The sequence below is a fragment of the Rissa tridactyla genome, chromosome 2 (genome assembly GCF_028500815.1).
Source record: "Rissa tridactyla isolate bRisTri1 chromosome 2, bRisTri1.patW.cur.20221130, whole genome shotgun sequence".
In the NCBI taxonomy this organism is placed as follows: Eukaryota; Metazoa; Chordata; class Aves; order Charadriiformes; family Laridae; genus Rissa; species Rissa tridactyla.
In genome coordinates, this window is record NC_071467.1 from 125380603 (window position 1) to 125397101 (window position 16499).

General features: G+C 35.3%; 1 protein-coding gene across 6 annotated transcripts in view; it reads left to right on the plus strand.

The window, feature by feature from the left end:
* Positions 1-16499, plus strand: part of TOP2B (DNA topoisomerase II beta) — a 67167-nt gene that overhangs the window by 38765 nt on the left and 11903 nt on the right. For all 6 annotated transcript variants that reach the window (XM_054190678.1, XM_054190683.1, XM_054190679.1 and 3 more), the window contains 14 exons: positions 124-281; positions 1004-1129; positions 1983-2093; positions 2175-2280; positions 2476-2585; positions 5295-5387; positions 5484-5598; positions 8024-8145; positions 8992-9140; positions 10395-10626; positions 12103-12237; positions 13054-13254; positions 14929-15124; positions 15291-15382. In XM_054190678.1, the coding sequence (XP_054046653.1) occupies positions 124-281; positions 1004-1129; positions 1983-2093; positions 2175-2280; positions 2476-2585; positions 5295-5387; positions 5484-5598; positions 8024-8145; positions 8992-9140; positions 10395-10626; positions 12103-12237; positions 13054-13254; positions 14929-15124; positions 15291-15382 (1946 nt within the window). The remainder of the gene's footprint in view (positions 1-123; positions 282-1003; positions 1130-1982; positions 2094-2174; positions 2281-2475; positions 2586-5294; positions 5388-5483; positions 5599-8023; positions 8146-8991; positions 9141-10394; positions 10627-12102; positions 12238-13053; positions 13255-14928; positions 15125-15290; positions 15383-16499) is intronic.

A 16499-nucleotide genomic window follows, 5' to 3' on the forward strand; every position in this document is an offset into this window, starting at 1 on the left:
TTCAGCCTGTTTAAATTACCTGATGTAGAGTAGGAAGAATATTCAATTGTATTTTTGTTATGTGAATTTAAAAGTTACTCTTTCTGGGTTTTTGCCTTGCTTCTACTTCTTCTTGGGCTGCAGGTGGCAAGCATTCCTTGGACTGCACGTTAATATTGACAGAAGGAGACTCTGCCAAATCTTTAGCTGTCTCTGGCTTAGGTGTCATTGGTAGAGACAGATACGGAGTATTCCCACTCAGGGGTAAAATTCTCAATGTTCGAGAAGCTTCTCACAAACAGGTAAGGAGTCTTGTCATTACCTTTTAGATGACAAATGGATGTCTTCTGATTATTTGTGAATTCTAGGGTTACATCTTCATATTTTAATTTTTTTTTTTTCATGAAAATCTTGTGGCTGGGATTTCATAAAGTAACAGCTACTTTAAAGCCTGGGATAAACCTGGAAATGTTAAGTGTAGTAGTACAGTACTGCAATGATAAAGTTTGTTTCTTCAGAAGTGCAAGGAAAATCTGCTATGACTCGTATTAACATTTTACATGAATACTTAAAAAACCTAAAAAGTTATATTGACTCCATTGCCATGTGATTTCATTGACTCCAAGCGTGACGCAATAGCAGCAGCGTTGCCCCATCGCATTACTTCTGCTGCCTTCCATACTTTGTCTATAATAAGAGTCGCGTTGCCAGATGCCCATAAAAATAGTGGAAAGAGGGCAGCTTTGTGAGATGACTTCTTCCTACATGCACTTTTCTCCCTGCCTTCTGGAGCCAAGGTGCTCTGGCTGTAGAGGAGAAAAGGAGTGGTGCAGTCTTGAGAATTTGCATGTAGAGAAGAAATATTTACAAGTGTGAAGGCTGTAAAGAGACTGGGGATAAAAAGGTTATGAAGTTGCGGTAGGAGTGCATTGAAGAAGTGGCTATAAGGTCCACCTAAAAAAGATTGGGGTAATTCTGATTTTCTGCTTTTTACGCTGACTGCCATGATAACTTTTTTATACAGATTATGGAAAATGCAGAAATCAACAACATCATCAAAATAGTTGGACTACAATACAAGAAAAGCTATGAAGATCCAGAATCTCTCAAAAGCTTGAGATATGGAAAAATTATGATCATGACAGATCAGGTTAGTCTGAAATTCACAGGTTTTAATGCATGGAGCTTCTTAAAATGTGATTTGCTGCAATTTGGTAGGTTATGTTTTTGTGCATTATAACCTGCCTCTGTGTTATGACAATATGGATGTATTCAGAGGGAATCCCTAATGTATGAGGTTTCTTTATGGAATAATTTATCTGTATATTGTTTTGGTTACTCCAAATGAACAACCCAACTTTTCTACACAGTAGCAGAGATGCCAAAGTAGTAATAAAATCATGTATAAACAACAGTGATTTTGATAAGTCAAAAATATGTTGAAGGTAAGAACAAAATGAGACAGTAGATGAGGTAGCAATGCTAGAAAGTCTGGGAGAGACAAAAGAATGCAGGCAATTATTTTTGGATAATCTCATGAAGTGTGTCTATTGTTCAGATTTTAGAAGTCTAGGAATCCTATGCTTTGGTTATTTGTGAAGCTCTGTTATTTTTTTCCCTGAAAGGTTGAACTATCAAGCATCTTAACGCCAATGAGAACTGTGGGCCAGGCTTGGCTTTTTTCCACAGATTGAGCTCCATGGTGTCTGGGAGAGCTGTCTAGCTCTCAGAGAAAACATGCCAAAGGCAAAGAAACCTTTGAGCTGCAACTGTGCACTTGGCTTGGAAGAGCCTATTATTAGCTCATGGATAGTGCTGTTCACAGGTGGCTATTTTATACCCAGGTCCAGTTTGGAATCCAAATTAAACGTAACTGTTCCCTTCTATGTTTTCTGTCAACAGACGTTGTTTTGAAGTATCCAGGCCAGTGAATGGGATTTTTGGTGGTTTTGGGGGATTTGACATTTTATAAGATTGCCTCATGTTTTCATGTTCTGATTTAGGATCAGGATGGATCTCACATAAAAGGCTTGTTAATCAATTTTATTCATCACAATTGGCCGTCACTGTTGAAACATGGTTTTCTTGAGGAATTCATCACTCCTATTGTAAAGGTATGGGTTCTATTAATGAGATTTTATTTATTACTTACAGTGCAACAGAAAAGTTGATTAGGTTTTTTTTGTTTTTTAAAGGCAAGTAAAAATAAGCAAGAACTTTCATTCTATAGTATTCCTGAATTTGACGAGTGGAAGAAACATATGGAGAATCATAAAGCATGGAAGATAAAGTACTACAAAGGTTTGTTCAAAAAGAAAGAAGTGAACCTCATGGATCTAAAAAAAACATAAGTGGGTGCTATAAATTTTTGTTTGGAGCTGTTTTCATGATAGTATCTTCTGTAATGATTTTATAATATTCCCAGTAAAATAAAAGGGGTAAAATAATAAAACTTACATTTTGAATATGGATTAACTACTTCTTTTTATTGTACAGGTTTGGGTACCAGCACTGCTAAAGAAGCAAAAGAGTATTTTGCTGACATGGAAAGACATCGGATTTTATTTCGATATGCTGGTCCTGAAGATGATGCTGCCATTACACTGGTAAGAACATATAAAAGTGCTTCTATATGATTCATTTTAGTTTCCATTTTTTACTGAAAATGGCACTTGAGGAAGTTCTAACAGGGTCTGCTGTTTTTGGTTTTGGTTTGTTTGTTTTTTTTGAGTAACTGAAAAAAATTCTTTTGGAAGAGAAAGAAGCTTTTCGAAAAGATTTGAAATTTTGGAATAAGAGCTTTATCCACACTACAAAATCAGCTCTACCTTTTGCTTAGTAGCATCGATCAATTTTGTGTGGTGTGGATATCAAGAAACATTACATTTAGGCTTGCTTTTAAAGACAGAACATGCAAAAGAGTATTCTGAGTAAGGCAATAGAGCCCAAACAAATGATGTTTCACATCTACTTAGGGATATGAATTTTGTTTCTGAGCAAATAAGATCAGATAAATATTATTTATTCATTGAATATGAATGTGTGACATACTTGCATTCATGCATGTGTTCTACATATTTGAAATCTTTTAGATAGTTGTGTGCAGGGAAGTACTTGTGTTTCAAAGAGAGCTTATGGAAAGAGAAAGCATAGAGTGTCTGGAATGAAGATGTTTTCTCAAGAAATGTTTCACCTTTTATCTACTTTAATTCACTATTTTAATTGTGGGCGATATTAGAGAAAAAAAGAGGTAGGAGAAAAAAAAAAAAAGGGAAAATACTCATCTTAGACAAAACAACTTTTTCCTTATACTGTGGATCTGGTAAAATGGTGTAGTTTTACTAACCGAAAGGTATAGTAGGTACATATAATGTTGAAGAAAACCAGCCTGATGTGTCAGAAGTTATTTGTACCACTCATTTTACTTCTGCCCAAGATGCACTTAAATACAATCCATGTATGTGGTTCCCCGCCCCAGAGAAGTGTGCTCATCTAGATAGAAAAGGAGTCTGTATGTTTGCATATACATTAAACCAATTGCTGGAGAAACTCTGAACTCCCTGATTAAAATTCTGAGCCCTATTACTGCAAGTAGACCTCTAGATACAGGCTGATATCTGAGGCCATATAACCTGTTACAGCTGGTCCTCAGTGTTGTCTAGAATGATATTCTGTCAATTCAGGATCAAGCTAGTCATCTATGTTACACCAGGAACAGCTACTGGATAGTGAAACTGTTAACAGAAGCTTCGCTTACACTTCTGTCCACGTTTTCTCTGCTGATACCTATAATCCCAACCGCAAATTTATGTCTGAGCAGAGGTGGTGTAAGATTATAGGCCCTACCAGGCCTCATGATAGCTGTAATCTAGGAAAACAAAAATCATTTCACATAGCAAATTCTTCAGAGTTCTGAAGAACACTTTTGCTAGCAAATGAAGGCTTAGAAGAATAGTTTTAAGTGGAGAAAGAGAAAAGCCTTTATTCTATTCAAGAATAACTTTTATTCAAACTTTTTATTCTATTAATTTTATTTTTATTATATTAAAATGATTTTTATGCTGATCCAGCTCTTGGTCATTTGTCACTTCAGTGGTCTAGAAGAGGTATAGATACACTGAAGGGAGCCAGAAGAAAATTGTTAGAATTTAGTCACGATTTTACAAAAGCCTAATCCTAAGCCTTCAGATGTCTGACATTCTGAATTATTGAGATGTATTCACAAAGAAAGTCGATCTGATGCAAAACAGGGCAATGTCACTTAGTCCCTTTCTCAGAGAGTAAGCTACAAAGGTTTACTATTTATTATGTAAAACCATGGTCTCCAAGGAAATGAAACTAGTCATAGAGCTCTTTCGGAGTGCTCCAGTTAGAGTCCTTTAAAAAAGATAGCGCTGTTGACTGTTTTCTTTTGCAGGAGAGTGGTTGAAATCAGGACATGATGGAGTGTCTATGTGTTATTCCCTGAGGAAAAAAAGGCAGTACTTCAACAACTCACAAATTTTTCCCAAAGTATTTGGAATTTTGCTTAAACCACATACTCAGTTTTTATGGATTCTTCTCTTAGTCTTCTGGAGAAGCAGCTCACTGGAGGGGAACTCTGTTTCAGTAACAGGACAAAGTCTTTCAGAACATTCCTGTGTCTTTTTGTAGTAATTATTAGTTGCTTTGAAGTGATGCCTTGTCATCATGAACACTAAAGCCCCCAGGTAGCCAGCCTAAACTCTGGCTTAGCCTTTTCGTGCAGTGTCTGTTTTGTCAAGTTGTCCATTTTTTCAGGAGGACTAGGGACAGCCACTCAGGAACAGCTACAAATTAATGGCATTCTGTGGCTGACAAAGCAAACAGGGCATGGAGAGGACAAGAAGAGGGGGGTATTTTTTCTAATACCTTCAGTTAATTTTCTTGATGACAGCTGGTTACAGTTCAGTCTAAATGATGAACTCAACCTTAAAATTATTTGGGGGAAGACCCCAACACCTTTGAACTTGTGTATCAATGGACAACTCTGATATTGAGAGGAATAAGAATGATAAGATTTGTTTAAATGTGTACTGATGTGGGGGAAAGTAACATATAAATTTAGATTATGATCAGTGAGAGATCTGTCAGTTCAAAAACCTTTGTGTCCAAAAGGTCATGTGCTTATACTGCTCCTTAAATGTAAAGAGTAGTTATATGGATTATCTTGTCCAAATAAATATTATTGAATACTTGATCAGATAATGCAGTACACTTAAAATTCTGACTAAAGTAACCTACATTTACACAAACACATATATGCTCATAATTCAATGTACTTGGAATCTTTTCAGGCCTTCAGTAAGAAGAAGATTGATGACCGAAAAGAATGGTTAACAAACTTCATGGAGGACAGACGACAGCGTCGGCTACATGGCCTTCCCGAGGTGAGTCCTAAATAATAGTAATAAATCTGGTGAGTGAGACTTAAATGTAATGTAGTTTTTATATTGAATGAATAACATATGTGGGTTGTTTTTCAGCAATTTTTATATGGTACAGCAACAAAACATTTGACTTACAATGACTTCATTAACAAGGAGTTGATCCTTTTCTCAAATTCAGACAATGAGAGATCTATTCCTTCCCTTGTTGATGGTAAGCTGATAATTCATTATGACTTGTTGGAACATTCTTCTTTATTGTTGGTTTTAAAACCTGTGATTTATATTGAAAATCAATGCATTCAAGTGGAGAATGTAAGAACTTTTATATTTTTGTTTGTTATCATTTATATGCTAAGGAATCGCCATGTTTCTTCTGTGAGGAAGTTTAAGCTGTTGCTGTGCAGCCATTTTACTTAATCAGATCTATTCCCTAAATCATACAAGTGCTTTGTTTCTAGCCAAACCATCAGAGAAAGCAAGTCTTTAAAGTGCTTATAATAATTAAAATTCAAGTCGGCAGCTGAGTGCAGATGAAGATGCAAATGTTTTCTCCCTTCAGTCTTACACCACAGGCGGCATTTTAGTGGTTACTGACTTTTCCTGTAATCTTGCTAGGGTTGTGTCAATCAGGTTTGCTAACTCTCCCCTTGCAATAGCATGAACATTAAAAGAAGCAGTTTGTAAAACTGTCTGGAGACAGCATGAGCAGGAATTTTTGCCTATATTATTGTCAGTATGCATATGCTTACTAAGATATGGAAAAAAGGCCTTGAGGTTTCATAGGAAAAAAAACCCAAGCGTGTTTATCTCCACTTTCCAGTACATTTTTTGTAGTGGAGGTGGTCAGCCTTCTTGACACTACAAACCTATACTGAAATATTCATGCAGCAAGAGGTTTTTATTTTTTAGATGAAAAAGTGGGGTAGTTCACAGGTGGAAAGGGGTGGTAGCTTCCTGGTAGGATGGATCTCCAGCTCTGCTGCAGAATGAAGAAATGAGGCTGGGTTAGGTATGTAGATACGTCTCTAGGGAATCAAAGAATGTCAGTCATTGTTTCAGCTTCTCCAGGCTTACTTCCTCCCATAATTGAGTACTTTGGTTAACTGGTAGTCTCTATGCAAGCATTTCATAGTTTACTGCTCTGGAGGAAGGTTCACTATAGATCTGCATGTTTCAAGAGGTCAGGTTTTTTTTCTTATAACATGCTCTACCCTGACTGCTTTCTCAGAAACAGCAGAATGGTTTTGCTGAAACTTAAAATAAAGAATTAACTTGCAGTAGATAACTTTTCATTTGAATTGAAGTTCTCAATATTGTGTCTACAGAAGCATAAGAAAACGAGAAGGGAACATTATTTATTCATGTATTTGCATGTGGGTGTGTGTGTGTATATATGTAATATAATGTATGTCTATATCATACACATATTATATATATTTGCTATCAGTTACACATATGCATAGCACTATAATATATAGTATACACTATACATGTATAGTATGTACAGTATTGTACATATATTTATTGTACATATATTATGTGCTGCCAGTTTTTCGGCCAACTTTGGCTGTATTTCTGCATTCTGGGCATGGATGTGTGAACTGTTCAGCAGGTAGTACTCTAGCAATGGTTTTTGTTCTTCACTATTGTCAGGTGATATATAACAGGCTAGTCTGCTGGCAAATCTCAGAAAAAATAGAGGAAGAACATTTTTACTATCTTTTGCAGTTACTAGTTACCACTCTTACTGCTTGGTGATTCTCCTTCGTGTAAAGGAAACCCTCTAAGTCTGTAATATTCAACACATTTTTGTTAGAAAAACATGATGCAGGCCAATTGTAAAGAAAATTGGATGTTATATATTTAAATGAAATGGAGATTGTAGTCAATATCTTTTTGTTTTTTCAATTTTTGCTCTTGTGTATGGTATATGTATGCTCTTATGTTATGGTAACACATAGCAATATTTTGGTGCGTTTCAGAAAGGTATGTGAATTAAAACACTGAATAGATTGATAAGCATGATCTGGAACTGGTTATCAGTTCTAGATAACAGGCATAAAAAAAAGGATGCAATCCATTCCACACATATGTTGTACTTAAAGTGTGCCTAAACAGTAAATTAAATCAGAAGATCAAAAAGACCAGCTGCTTTCTTAAATCTTTGAAAGATCTAAAAGGGAAACAAGTAACACATCCTTTTGTTGAATTTCAGTGAGTATTTGAAAATTTCACACAATAAGTAAAAGTTCAGAGTACTTTAAAATACATGTAAGCTACAGTTACAGTTGTCACTGCTGAATTTTGTGAAGTAGACTAGAAAAAACAACTCCACTTCTGGCAGCTGTACATTTAGGATAAAGTTGCTGTTTCTTAAAATGATGTATTGCATGCTGCATAGTAATGATTGGCTGAAAGGGTTATGTTTCCACTTTTCTGGTAACTTTTTCTGTTTGGTAAAGTATTTTTTATTATTTTAAAAGAACAGAGATATTAATTTGTTATTTTGTTAATATTACAGTGTGAATTTGTTTCCATTTAAAGTTTAGGCTTCTTTTGAGAGATTAGAAATTAAGGCCAAATAAGTTTATTACTTAAAAGTGTATGCTTGTGTATGTGTATATTCTTCTTAACAGGTTTAAAACCAGGGCAACGCAAAGTTTTATTCACTTGCTTTAAGAGAAATGATAAACGTGAAGTAAAGGTTGCTCAGCTGGCTGGTTCTGTTGCTGAAATGTCAGCTTATCACCATGGGGAGGTGAGTATGAAGGATGGTAAAGCTGCGAGGATTTTTAGGCTATGTAAAATATTAGATAAATGTTTCTTGTATTGAAATTGCAAACCTATTGACTATAAGTCTAAGTCTACTAATCACAGATTTAGTTTTACAGAAAATGAACCAAACAATACGTAGCTTAATAAGACAGCATATTTACATTCTTTCCAAATCTTTGTGCACAGTGGTATCCCAAATAGTTTGTGGGTTGTGGCAAAATAGTAGATGACTGATTATCTAGGTAACTTTTAGATTCTCGAAACATTGGAATATATGAACTATGTACTAAGACAATTATTGTCTTACAGAAGAAATATAGTCTTTTAAGGTGAGCAGAAGAGATACTGTTCTTTGAAAACCTGATACAGTGTTGGAATAAAGATTATTTCTAGCTCCTGTTTTGTTTATATTTATCTGAAATATTAGCAAGAGTTGCTATATTAACAGTCTGTCTCCATCCCTTCTTCTCTCCCTTTAAAAGCAATGAGTTGTAGTTTGTTGCAGTAGTAAGTACAGTCAGTTTGTGCCCCTTCCATTCCTCCAGAGAAGTGCTTCAGGAAAAATGGAGAAGCCCAGGGGTTTCCATAAGTGTAGAATGTAAGGTCACTTAAATCAGAGAGGTAATATGGCTGTGGAAGAGGAAGTGTTATATTTTGCCAACAGCTCTTGTAATAGGTTTGCAGATTCCTTTCTCAGGGAGACTTCTTTTTTGAAATTGAATTAAAGTTATTCACGCAAGTTTTGGGCATTAAAAATATATTTATATTTTACTGGCTGATTAGGAAAAACTGTCTCTTCTTATTACTATGAATATGTATTTTCTTGCAGCAAGCATTAATGATGACTATTGTCAACTTGGCTCAGAACTTTGTTGGCAGTAACAATGTTAATCTGCTACAACCTATTGGTCAGTTTGGCACCAGGCTTCATGGTGGAAAGGATGCTGCCAGCCCTCGCTATATTTTCACCATGTTAAGGTAAACACATATGTAAAGTTAAACGCATGTTTTTAAAAAGCCTTGTTATGAAACTAATCCTTTCACAACACTAGTTTTATTTGTGGGAAAGGAATGGGGGACGATTGGAATATTTTGATAGAAGCTCAAATTCCGCTTTACATCTATAAGTGTGCTTTTGCACATGGATTTTTTGCATGATTTTCCATGCATAGAAATGCTGTGGGAATTGTAGCTTTTAAGGAATTAAAACTTTGAATCATAAGACTGAAGACTGAAAACGTAGATCACTCAGATTAGTTACTGATCTTAAATTGTGACTTCTTGCAGAAGTAGCTTTCAGTTTCCCTGTTCACTGTGAAATTTACTCAATTTCACAATAGAAGGTGTATTGCTACATGGTACTAGGTCCTACAACTCAACATAGACTTGAAAGCTGAGGTGGATTCTTTTCCTTTTGGACAAGTTTCTTCATATCAAGCTAAATTACACATCCATAATTAATAATAAAGACCTAATTTAATGATGTTGATTTTTCACAGTTAATACCTTGAAGTTCAGTTTGACATGCTGAGTGTTAGAATCTCTTAATGTAAATTATAGTATTTTGTGTTATGTTGCTTCTTTTATTTCCTAATTTGCATGTGATGTTTTGCCTAAAATTCCTTGTAATTTTTTCTTTTCCTCTAATTATAATCTTTCTATGCAAGTATCAGGTTTTATTCCCTTTCTCATATATGTTCTTTCTATAGCAACTTAGTTTTGTACATTTTCCTTTTTGTATGAGGTGCTGGAAATCATATTCACCAAGGACAATGTTCTAGATGAGCAAAAGGCATCACCAGTAAAACCTCTGTAGTATTTTCGGAGATTGCTAGGCCTACAATTAAGCAACAAAGTTTTGCAACTATTTACATGCTGTATTGCTTTATTACTGGGTTGACCTACTGTCACATTGAACTGTTCTGTTCTGAATGCTTCAAAGAATGATATTTTTGTAGATGTTAAATGTCATCAATTACTAGTGTATTGTGTACATGTGTTATTGTGAAGGAAACAAACATCATCTGTTATGAATACGCTCTTCCATTGGGAAGAACATCCGTTTCCCAGGAGGTATGTAGATTGTATTTTCAGCTTCAGAATGACAGAGAGAAAGGAAGACATGAGAAAAATCTACAAATAGATCATACCTGGACCCGTGAACTGTTAAAGCATTGTGTACTTTACTTACTGGACTCCAGTTAAACAGTTTTCTTCTTTTCTTTTTTAAAGCCCTTTAGCAAGGCTGCTTTTTCCATCAGTGGATGACAACTTGCTTAAATTCCTTTATGATGACAACCAACGTGTGGAGCCTGAATGGTATATTCCCATCATTCCTATGGTTTTAGTAAATGGAGCTGAAGGAATTGGTACCGGCTGGGCCTGCAAACTTCCAAACTATGATACCAGAGAGATTGTGAACAATGTCAGACGAATGCTGGATGGCTTAGATCCCCACCCAATGGTAAAAATAATACTATATACTGTTATTTGATATGTTTGCTAAACAAACCTTATTTTTACTTATAAAATGAATTCATATCACTCTAGAAGTGCTTGATTATTGAAACATCTGAGTTGGATTGTACCAGTAATTTTGTTTAGGAGCTTTACTTGACTGTTGGGATGAGGCTGGGGAAGTTCACTTTGAAGAAAAACCATTGTGATTTGTATTTTTTCCAATTATTTCAGCGGACTTTTTCTTCAGTCTGCTGGCTGTAAGCCTTTATAGTTGCAAGTCTTACAGGGAGGGTAGTTATGACATGACAGTAGAGTAAAACGTTGTACCGCTCTTTCCTTTTTGAAGGTACTAATATTTATCTTCAGCCAAACTTAACATTTCCCCTGTCTTGTCTACATTTTACTCTCTTTTATATATCTGTAAGCATAGGAGAAGATATTGCCACTGTTCAAGAAAATCAGCAGCTCTGAACTGCATCTAGCTTCTGTTCTTCTATTTGAAATTTTATAATAAGTCTTGGAAGTAGTGTATACTTGAAAAAAACTGGTCAGGAAGAATACCTGGGTGAACGCAGAATATCTGTAACCAACAGATGAAATATGGATAATGTAATCTTTACTTCACAACTGATGGATATTGCTGCTTTGCTGTGTTTACCAAGTCATAGAAGCAGAAAAATCTTTTCTTTGCTACTTAGATCTCAGTTCACTGAGTGTGCAGTATCAATTTTCATGACATAGTGAATTTCCTTTTCAAAATTCTTGGGAACAATGAATAGACTTTTTTTTTTTTTTTTAATTAATGCAATCCATTGCCCTTCCTTTAGGACTCCTAGGCCCTCTGTGTAGTCTCACAGTCAATTGAAGCTTCACTGTGGTTGAAAGAGGCACTTCTGCCTCCATCTAGCTCCTTTCTGTATGCTGGTATGTGTTTGTGGCTGCATGGTAAGATGGATAAGGGAATCAATTCAGTTAAAAGAAAAATTCCCCACCCTGTTGGTTACCTTCTAAACTGGATGGGTTCTGCTATCTTTGCCAAACAGCACAAGAATAAAAAATGGTTAGGGGAGGTAGCACTACTTCTGTGAAGTTATTGTGAGACTGGGGTGTTTATCTACTTTCTGCCATGCCTTATCTATGTTTGCAGGTTTTTTTAAAAATGGAAAAAAAAAAAAAACAAAACAAAAAACCCCACAAACAAAATAAACAAAACCCCACCACCTCACTGGGGTCAGTGGCATCTTCTTAATCATTTATCTGCTCTGTAGACGATAAGATACTCGCTCCTGTCACTTGCATGTGCGTATTCTGTTTTTTCTGTAGTATTTTTCCTATGACTTCAGATTTTCACAGGCATGAGAGGCTGGTTGATGGATTAGTCCAATATAAAGTGATACCTGTATGGTATATGGGAAACAAATATTTTTGTGCTGTTTTATTATAAAGTTTATTACTACTTCGCTGTTTCTTGCAATTTCAGCTCCCAAACTACAAAAACTTTAAAGGAACCATTCAGGAACTTGGTCAAAACCAGTATGTAGTCAGTGGTGAAATATTTGTGGTGGACAGGAACACAGTAGAAATTACAGAGCTTCCTGTAAGGACATGGACCCAGGTAAGTAACAGTGAAATACATCTACATAAAAAACAAAACCAACAAAAAGTTGCTTATTAAATTATTTAATCCTACATCTGGATGAACTTCTAACACAATTTCTGGTGATTATACATACATGGAAGGGAACATGGTTTCATTCTTTTGTGTCCCTTTGGAGAAGATGGTTTTCTACTTGTGCCATCTACTGTCCATACTACAAAGAATACTTGCTTCTTCTGCTGAATTAATGTTTAATCTCCTTATTCTTTTGAGTAGACTTTTCTGTCCTTGTTAGATGTCTCTTATGTTTGTGCTAGTCTTGGCCTATATTTTGCAGGTTATGCTGGTTCTGTAATCATAGAATCATATGGGGTATGGGGTTTGGGGTTTGGGTTAGAAGGGGCCTTAAAGATCATCTAGTTCTAACCCCCCTGCCATGGACCTCCCATTAGACCATGTTTCTCAAAGCCCCATCCAGCCTGATGGGTCATCCGCAACTTCCCTGGGCAACCTGTTCCAGTGCCTCACCACCCTCACAGTAAAGAATTTCTTCATAATATCCAATCTAAATCTAGCCTCTTCCAGTTTAAAACCGCTACCCCTCATCCTATTACTACACTCCCTGATAAAGAGTCCCTCCCCATCTTTCCCATAGGCCCCCTTTAGGTACTGGAAAGCTGCTATAAGGTCTCCCCAGAGAAAATTACAACTAGTAAATTACAACTGGTATCATATGTAATGCGCAAAGCTTTGAAATCTTATGTTGTTCAGTTAGTTTAAGGAATTAGGGATTCTAAGAAGTGTTTCTGGTTTTTGCTACCATATTTTTAATAGGTATACAAAGAACAGGTTCTAGAACCTATGTTGAACGGGACTGAAAAAACTCCAGCATTGATTTCTGACTATAAGGAATACCACACTGATACGACTGTGAAATTTGTTGTGAAGATGACAGAAGAAAAACTTGCACAGGCAGAAGCTGCTGGATTGCACAAAGTCTTTAAGCTTCAAACAAGTCTTACTTGTAATTCTATGGTAACTTTTTCATGTTTGACTATCAGAATCCTTACTGTTGCGTGTTGTAAATTCAAATGTTTTTGGAATGTACTTTTGTACTTGGCATTGAACAGCGTATTGTGTATTTGGAATTGTTTGAATAGTAGAAAATTGTAGTGATGACAAATATTAAGTCAATATGGATCAGCAAATCCATTTTAGTCCTGATGAATCTTTCAAACCAAACCAGACAGGCTCGGAGTGGTTAGTTTCCTGTAACAGAAAATTTCCTCTGCAGCTAACCAAAAGTGGTTAAGTTAAAGTAGATCACACAAATAACTATCTGCCATAGTATAATTCGTTTCGAGTTTTAAACTTGAGACAAGTTACATTTTCAAAATTGCATTTTATGCAGGACTATTACTCCTCTAATAGGAGTTAAATGATCCAATGTTTCCACCAACATAAATCCCATTTTAGGTTGTAATGTATAGAAATCACTATTCTTAAGATGCTGAAGATGTAATAGAGATGTAAATTACTCATTTGGTGTATCCTGCTTGTAGCAAGATGGGAGTAAGAATGCGAGTAAATATACATGTCTGTCTATTATGAGAGGGACTTGAATTGTAAGTTAATTGCTGCCAGAATATTTCCAAATGACCTGTCTTCACAGAGAATGTATTTCTATTATTTTTTATGGTAGATAGTGGTTTCAGATATTATCACAAAGTAAAAATACCACTACTGTTGCTGTTAGTGTATAAATCAAAAGCTATGTGAAAATAGGTTAAAAACAAATTAAAGACCATAGAATTGGAAGAGGAAAATGGCCTTGTTTAACCTGTTTTGTAGATTGTGCTTGAAAAGCGAATCTACCAAATCAAGGTGATAGTATTTCTCGCATATTTAAACAACTATATGAACTACTGTGAGAATCTGTCTTCAAATGAATGTTTAACAGATCACAAAATGTTTTGGAGCTTATTCCTGCATTTTCTGCCTACTGAAATAAATAGTAAGGGCTGTTTTCTGTGTATGTGTAAGACTTAATCTGCCCTACTGTAAGCATCCTAAAAAGTTATGTGAGCTAGTCATTGTTCAGCCAGCTCCCAAATAGGTATTTTAGATAGATGAATTGCCCTCTGGAGGGGCTTATTTCATTCAGCTGACTATAGAGGGCGACTAGGGTGAGTAGTTCACCTATAAATGTCTAAACTGGAGATGTCAGAAGTCAGGCAGGATTGATTCCATCTGTGATGTAAAAATGATTTCTTACTTTGTTTGTGCTTGAACTTGAAGGATGGCAGTTTTCACAGCTGAAAAGTGACAGATTTCACAGCTGAACTGAAAGGTTATTAAAGATGCTTTTCAACTGTTCTGTTAAATAGTTGTGAACCATTAGGTGCTACTGAACTTGTGCTTTAATATTTAGGTAAAATTAGCCATTCAACTGAATTCATGCATATTTTTTATATAGCTGTCTTCCTGTTTGAACATCTTAACATAAATCTCATATTAAATGTACTTGTGAACAAAAATAAAATCTGCCCAGCTATGTGCTGTGTTGTTCCATAGCAGGTTTGAGTTCACAGTCTTCAAAGTAGCACTTGTTGTATGGTGCCTGTGTGTGTGCAATAGAAATAAACTCATACACAAAGTTTAGATTGAGTTATGCAATCTCTCTCAAGCAGTATATTATGTATTTTATAGGTGCTATTTGATCATATGGGATGTTTAAAGAAGTATGAAACTGTGCAAGACATCTTGAAGGAGTTCTTCGATTTGCGATTACATTATTACAGTTTACGCAAGGAATGGCTCGTGGGAATGTTGGGTGCAGAATCTACCAAGCTTAACAATCAAGCTCGTTTCATTCTAGAGAAGATACAAGGAAAAATTACCATAGGTGAGTAAATGTAAGTTAGAATTGGTAACAGTGGGGGAAAATCTGGAAATGATTTAAATATAGTAGAGTGTGCTTGCATATAAGACATTTATTTTAATGACACTGATCTTTTTTTTCTCTCTTTCTTTTAATTTTTTTTTCCCCTGGTTGTGTGTGTATCTTGTAGAGAACAGATCAAAAAGAGATTTGATTCAGATGTTGGTCCAGAGAGGTTATGAATCTGATCCAGTAAAAGCCTGGAAAGAAGCACAGGAAAAGGTAATAATCTGAAATCTGTGGATATGTTTGTTTCTGTTAATGTTATAAATGATATCAATTTATTTAGATGCTTGTTTTCTAGTAGTCTAACTTAATTTATAACACACAAAACATTTTAAAAAGATTATTCATTACTCCTTATTGGCTTCCATTTTTAAAAGTACCTTAAGCTTGTACAAAAATATTGTCACATAGTATTGGTATCGTATACAGATAATTCTAGGAAGAAAACTAGATAATTCAAGTCTGAAAATGAGAATGCAGAGGATTTAATTTCTTAATGCACCCAAATCAAAACTGGCAATTTGGTTTCTGAGTGGCTGATACATAAAATGCTGCATCACTTACCCCACACGTATAACTGATTTTCCCCTTATTATTTATTTGTCATATAACTGCAAAATTATTTATATATAAATTATTCATCAGTTTTCTGTAATGAAACATGAATACTATAAAGCTATGACTTCTGAATTTACTTTAGTAAATATGACCTTGATCTACATTTATTTCTGCTTTTTTAAAACCCAAGACGTTTTTTATTGTTCCAAAAGAGATATATGACAAGTTTAATTTTATGCTTTACTATGGGAAGATGAAACTACTTTGAAAAGCAACTTCAAATTTCTGTCAGCTGCCCCTTTTCTGTGCCACTGCCTTCGTTAGTTGTTTTCATTTCTCATTTGATTTGCTTCGGGGTTTTCTTGCTACTGTATTTTAACTCCATGTGGTGTGTTGTATTTTGGAACAAAACTATTACTGTGAGAAATTTTGATCCACTTCCGAACCACAGTTTGTACATTCAGAGCTTTGATAGTAGTTTTTATCTAAGACTGTGCTCATTTTTAAAGAAACATGTACATGAATATCTGAATGGCAAAGGTCTCAACCCTGTGAGACAGCGAGGACAGAACCAATATATGTAGCCAATAGCATACAAGGCATACGGCTAGCATCAGGTTCAGACTTATTTTCTTAAATCAAATGATTAAATAATCCAACTATAGAAGGTCACAGGAAGATGGCCTTTTGGAAAGGTCCAGAAAAATGTTAAGGTTATTGAATCTATGAGGGCACACCTTACTACTCTGTGAGGATGCTTTGGAGCAGTGTTACA